This window comes from Ylistrum balloti, unplaced genomic scaffold (genome assembly GCF_031769215.1).
Source record: "Ylistrum balloti isolate Yb309-2 unplaced genomic scaffold, AGI_CSIRO_Ybal_v1 Utg369772, whole genome shotgun sequence".
NCBI classification, from domain to species: domain Eukaryota; kingdom Metazoa; phylum Mollusca; class Bivalvia; order Pectinida; family Pectinidae; genus Ylistrum; species Ylistrum balloti.
The window spans coordinates 2,776,913-2,783,225 of NW_026781965.1; the positions used below are offsets into that span (position 1 = coordinate 2,776,913).

Consider the following 6,313-nt stretch of genomic DNA (forward strand, 5'->3'; position numbering starts at 1 on the left):
GACTGCTACAGCCAAACAGCAACTAATTACATGTACATAATATTATGTACTGTCTTGTATCATTTTTGTCAACAATCACAAATTCAATAAAGGAATTTGGGGAGGGGGGGTTATTTTTAAGGAAATGTCTGTCTTTGTGGAGACAACGTGATTGAACTAGTCACCTTAAGCTGTTGTTTGTTAGTCGATACTGGTTAACTGTGTGTTATAATCACTATGGTTACAATTGTTTTTGTTACAATTGTAGTTATAATTCCCCCTTAAAGAATCAGTTAACATTATGTTCTGTGTAAAACTGATGATTAATTTGTGTCAAAAACTTAAAACTTTTTATTAAATATTTGGTAAAATCTTGGCATAATATATTCTGTTGGTTTTATCTGCAGGTTTTTAAAGTATGAATTGTCATAAGATTTTTAAAACACAGTTGAGCAATAGCAACATAGTCCCAATGTGAGCCACCATGGCTTATAGTGCTATGTATATAGTATGATTTGATATTATATTGATACCCAACACTGACTGTGATACCTGTACAAACAATAAAGAAAAACAACTCAAAATATTCCAACTATCATTCAAGTACAACTTTTTTTTAAAAAATGAAATCAAAATTTTATCTAGATAATATTCCCTGATGTTCGTAGAAATTTTTACAGAAAATAATTTTAATACTTGAATACATTTTTAAGTGTTTCTTGTTAATATATTGTATTTTCAATTAGGTTGATTTATTTTGTTTTCAAATATTGGATAAAGTGTTGAAAACTGCCATTACAGTGTTGATATGAAGTGTTTTAAATGTAAATACAGTAAAATGATTGATCTCATTGTTAAAGTGTAGCTATATGTGTGAATTATAATTCATCAAATATGATGGAGCATTATCACTACATTGATATATTGTACTATTTCTTGTGAAGTATAACTTCTTCATCCATCAATTCAAAGACATATCATATTTTATAAATAAAATGAAAAAATAAAAATATGAACTATTTAAACTGTTGTTGTTGTTGTTGTTTAGGCTGCAAGGATGTTGGCGTACACACCAAATTTATCTCTTCACAAATTTGACTTGGAAAAAAAATTCATAGCTATGTTAAAGTTGCTCCCATACAAGTCCGAGTTATATGAGGTACTTAGGATTTATATATATTTTGTATTACAAAGTTCCAAAGGAATAGAATATAAACTGAAAACGTAATGGCCACAAGGCTCTTGATGGCTTCCTATGTTGTATTAAATTTTACATATATAAAACATCGAGCAATATTAATAAACAAATGTACCGTTACTTAAGACTGTGAATAAACAGTGAATTCTCACTTTTTTCAATTCTTCAATTTTTTTTAATGCTTATCATTTTTACTGTTGTAGTTTAAAAACAACTCTGAATATGTTAAGTAAATCTGAATAAAGTAGACACTGGAGTAGAAAATGAAATTTGTCTTCAATTACTATTTAAAATCACTACATGTCCACATTTTTCTGTTAATGTTTTTATGGTTCCAGATTATTGTCAAGGAGATTAAATATTGGAACATGTACAATGTTATCATCCACATTTCTCCTTAACTTTCACATGAAGTTACACATGGGACATATATTTCCTAGGATGTTGTTAGTCACTTTTCTCCTTAGCTATTTCACATGAAATTAGAAATGAAACCCAAAATTCTTGAGATGTTGTCAGTTACATTTTCCCTGTGCTATTTCACAAGAAGTTCAAAATTAGAACACAATTTTCCTGGGGTGTTGTCAGACACATTTCTCCATAAATTTCACATGAAACAACTACTGGAACACGTTAATCCAGGACTGAATGTATCATGAATAATTTCTCATCAATATTTGGTCACAGTAACCAGCAATGTATATGTTGACCTCAGATATTAATCATTAGAAGTTTAAAGAGGATCTCCATAAATTTACCTTGTCCATACTGAGTATACACTGGCCTTAATTGGATCTGTGACACTTTTAAGTGCAGTAAAACTGATTTCATATTCAAATGATGCAAAATTAATTGACAACTTGACAAATACTTTCAAATGTAGCTTTAGTAATAGTTAATGTAATATTGGGAGGATTTTTTTTTATTGCAGAAAGTAACATGTGAGGGACATTTTTATCATAATTCATATGACACATTTCCCTCTCCTCTCTCGATCATTTTGAATATAGGGTCCTCCCTTAACTTCTGGATTACTTCATCAAAGTGGAGTATTTTTACAACTCTCACTGATAAACTAATCAGTGTTTCAATTTTGTTTCATGACCTTAAAAATTGTATACTAACAAGTCAAAGTGTTTGGGAGGGATGTGCTTGTGATAGGTATGAAAATGGCATCCATATGCCTATTCTTCATCATTGATTTAGTTTTGTGCGTAAGATAGTGACCCCAAGCAATTTTATAGTAGGATTTTGCAGTCTGCACCAGCATTACCAGGGAGGGGAAGTAACTCTTTCATTACATATATAACTTGTATAAGCGAACAGTTAGCTCAAGTTTAGGAGGAAGGGGGCTAACTCTTATATTACACATGACTTCTAACAAGAGTGGCCTATAAAACATATGAGAGCGTGGTTCCATTACGCCACGGAATTTATCAACTAAAAGCGAAAAAAATCGCTTTCCACAGCTTATTTTTATCTCCATGTTTAAACTTGATTAAGATTTGGCTGACTTTTTGTGTATTGCATAAAAAGGGAAATTGCTGTTTTCAGTACCTGCTTGGTCCACAGCGCGTGTACACCAATAGGTAACAAGTCGCGCAGGGCATGCGCATCTACTTTCCAGTTTCCGCGGGGTTTCTAAAGGATGTAAGCCATCTAGCGTTCCAAGGTGTCTCATTCCATCTAGGTAAGTACCGAAATCGATACAGGAAATATTGGATATTTCAACAGTTTTGATACTAAAATCTCGTTTGCACATATTGAGTACGTATTTACCGTTTTCTGTTTATTTATTTTTCATAGATTTGATATACGGGTATATACGGTATTATACCGTGTGATTGGATTCTGTGAGTAAACATTCTCGTTTTTTCTGCAAGTCATGTAATAAAATAAAATGATCTGGTATATTAAAATTGGACAAATTTGAACATAGAAAATGATACCTGTGTGGTCATCCCCATATTCAGTATAAGGAATACACTGAAGTTCATGAAAACTTAATTAATTTCTGTTTAACCTATCGCAGGTAGTATCTAATATGGGGAGATCAAAGCAAACGGCCAGGAAGTCCACGGGGGGACTTGTTAACCGTACAATGATGGTAAACTATAGAAAGTCGATGACCGAACTGGCAGCTTTAAAGAAGCCACATCGTTTCAGGCCAGGAACTGTAGCTTTGAAAGAAATTCGCAGGTACCAGAAGTCCACGGAACTCCTCATTCGAAAACTTCCTTTCCAAAGACTGGTACGAGAAATATCGATGAAAATCACGAAAATCAACTACAAGTTTAAAGTTGCGGCGTTGTCGTCGCTACAGGTAATTTACAATGCAATAGTCTTTAAAACCGAATTAATTTTGTTCCGACATATGGAGTTTGCTATATCGAGGCATCCAAAGGTATCAATCACAGGAATTGTTATCTGTATCGTCGTAAAATAAATTTGGGTTCTGCAAGTTTACGTCATATGTTGGCTAAATTAAAAACTACTCAGTTGGCAGACTGATTGACGTCATTGCAAGTAATGGATGGATTAATTTGGTATAAAAGAAACCTACAATTTAATTAGTTGTATGTTATATAAGGACTGTAGTAAATATATATATAAATGTGTTTGTATTTTTAACATAATTTCAGGTTTCGAAACGTTTAGTACAAATTGAACGAAAGTGTAGTTTTTAAATGTTTGATAAAATTGTGTCCCTTGATATTGAACAGGAGGCGTGCGAGGCATTTCTGGTTGGTTTGTTCGAGGACGTCAATCTATGTGCCATACACTCTAAGAGAGTCACCATTATGCCAAGAGATGTTAGGTTGGCACGACGTATTCGAGGAGAGAATTGATATCGAACGTTACATTTCTTGTTTTAAATTGTGTCCAAATGATGTTAGTGTTCTTTAAAGTAAACGCATATATATTATAATTCAGTTGAGATGATTTGATCGAAAGAGGAGTGATTTGGTTAGGGTAATATAGAGTTAGATTTATCAAATTCAGTCGGACATTTTCTGTATAGCTATTGAAAGAAAAAGTATTTCTTCGCGCCCGATATTATTCAATGTGCAGAATATCCAATAGTTGGTTCTATATAAGTACATTTACAATGGACAACTTTCATTTTAGTTTGTAAGGCTGTTTGGGTGGCCTCCCTTGTGCTATTACTTGTAACAATCTTTAATTCCTCCTGTGACAAAAATGTACGTATTTTGTAAAAACTTCAATAAAGTTTCGCACCGAATACCAAAAAGATGTGTTTTTTGTGAAAATCCACACGTTTGAGCTGGGAATAGGTTATAAACGGGCACTAGACCTGTAGAAGAAGGATCAGAAACACTAGCACGTGACATAGGACCTGTAGGAGATGGATCACGAACACTAACACGTGACGGTGGACCTGTAGGAGATGGATCAGTGCTATTGACATATGACGTTTGACCTGTAGCAGATGGGTCAAGAACACTAACACGTGACATTGGACCTGAAGGAGATGGATCACGATCACTGACACGTGACAGTGTAGGAAATGGACCAGACACTGACACGTGAAAGTGGACCTGTAGGAAATGGATCAATGATATTGACATGAGACGTTTTACCTGTAGGAGATGGATCAGTGATAATGACACGTGACAATGGACTTGCAGATGAATAAGTGACGCTGATACGTGACAGTGGATCCTGTAGGAGATAGGTCTTTTACAACGGCACAGGACGGTGGACATGTTGGAGATCGATCAGGAACAATGGCACGTGATATCGCACCTGTAAGAGATGGATCAGTGAGGACATATGACGTTCGACCTGTAGGAAATGGAACACGAACACTAACACGTCGCATTGGACCTGTAGAAGATTGACAAGTGTCACTGATATGTGACAGTGGACATGTAGGAGATGTGTTGGTGACATTGATACGTGACAGTATGTCAGTAGAATTGTCGGTGACATTGGCACTTGGCAGTGTGTCTGTAGGAAATGTGTCGGTGACATTGACACTTGACAGGGTGTCTGTAGAAGGTGTGTCGGTGACATTGATACTTGACAGTGTGTCAGTAGGAGATGTACCGATGACATTGACACTTGACTGTGTGTCTGTAGGAATATTGTCGGTGACATTGACACTTGGCAGTGTGTCAGGGAGATGTGCCGGTGACACTGACACTTGGCAGCGGACTTGTAGGAGATGTGTCGGTGACATTGACACTTGACTGTGTGTCTGTAGGAATAGTGTCGGTGACATTGACACTTGGTAGTGTGTCTGGGAGTTGTGCCGGTGGCATTGACACTTGGCAGTGTGTCTCTGGGAGATGTGCCGGTGACATTGACATTTGGCAGTGGTAGTGTAGGTGATGTGTCGGTAGCATTGACACTTGGCATTTGGTCTGTAAGATATGTATATGGCAGCGGACTTGTAGGAGATGTACCGGTGACATTGACATTTGACTGTGTGTCTGTGGGAGATGTGTCGGTGACATTGACACTTGACAGTGTGTCTGTAGGAGATGTGTCGGTAGCATTGACACTTAGCAGTGTGTCTGTAGGAGATGTGTCGGTGACATTGACACCTGACAGGGTGTCTGTAGGAGGTATGTCGGTAGCATTGACATGTGGCATTTGGTCTGTAAGCGAGGTATCTGTGTCATTGACACTTGGCAGGGTATCTGTAGGAGGTGTCGGTGACATTGACATTTGACATTGGGTCTGAAGAAGATATATCGGTGACAATGACACGTGACCGTGGATCTGTAGGAGATGGATCATTGTCAAAGACATATGACACGTCGGATCTCTGGAATTTTAGGAGATGTAAGATTTTAACATGAGCTGACAGTGGTGTAGAAGGTGGAGGTAATATATCGCCATTGGTACGCTTTTCTTTAGAGATCGCTCACTAAAGAAATACTGAAGCAAGTATATGATAGCAAAAAGAATATTAAAGTTCCGTCAATATTTCGTCTCTAATGTTTCTAGTTCCAAGTGCATGTTAAGCTTGTTGCTGACGCTGTAGCATGTAGAAGATGCATAAAATAAAATAAAGTAGTTGTGAATCCACCACGGATGATCCCCGGGGAACTATCATGTCTGCGCTGGTCTAGTTAGATGTTGTGGATAATATGGTGAAATGGCGTG

General features: G+C 36.4%; 2 protein-coding genes across 2 annotated transcripts; one reads left to right on the plus strand and one right to left on the minus strand.

Annotated features, from left to right (window-relative positions):
• Positions 1 to 3,221: 3,221 nt before the first annotated feature.
• Positions 3,222 to 4,026, plus strand: LOC132543849 (uncharacterized). The gene is made up of 2 exons (XM_060207365.1): positions 3,222 to 3,500; positions 3,901 to 4,026. The coding sequence occupies exons 1-2, from the start codon at positions 3,222 to 3,224 to the stop codon at positions 4,024 to 4,026; spliced, it is 405 nt and encodes a 134-aa protein (XP_060063348.1).
• A 767-nt stretch (positions 4,027 to 4,793) lies between these two features.
• On the minus strand, positions 4,794 to 5,944 carry LOC132543990 (mucin-2-like). The gene is made up of 2 exons (XM_060207547.1): positions 5,344 to 5,944; positions 4,794 to 5,026 (listed from the first exon to the last, which is right to left on the minus strand). Exons 1-2 carry the CDS (start codon positions 5,942 to 5,944, stop codon positions 4,794 to 4,796), a joined length of 834 nt encoding a protein of 277 aa, XP_060063530.1.
• Between the last annotated feature and the right edge of the window lie 369 nt (positions 5,945 to 6,313).

Excerpts from the sequence above, each read along its gene's own strand:
- LOC132543849 (XM_060207365.1), top strand. The coding sequence starts at position 3,222 with ATGGGGAGATCAAAGCAAACGGCCAGGAAGTCCACGGGGGGACTTGTT. Across the intron at positions 3,501-3,900 it reads CGGCGTTGTCGTCGCTACAG|GAGGCGTGCGAGGCATTTCT; the intron begins GTAATTTACAAT and ends GATATTGAACAG.
- LOC132543990 (XM_060207547.1), bottom strand. The coding sequence starts at position 5,944 with ATGATCCATCTCCTACAGATCCACGGTCACGTGTCATTGTCACCGATA. Across the intron at positions 5,027-5,343 it reads CTACAAGTCCGCTGCCAAGT|GTCCAATGCGACGTGTTAGT; the intron begins GTCAGTGTCACC and ends AATCTTCTACAG.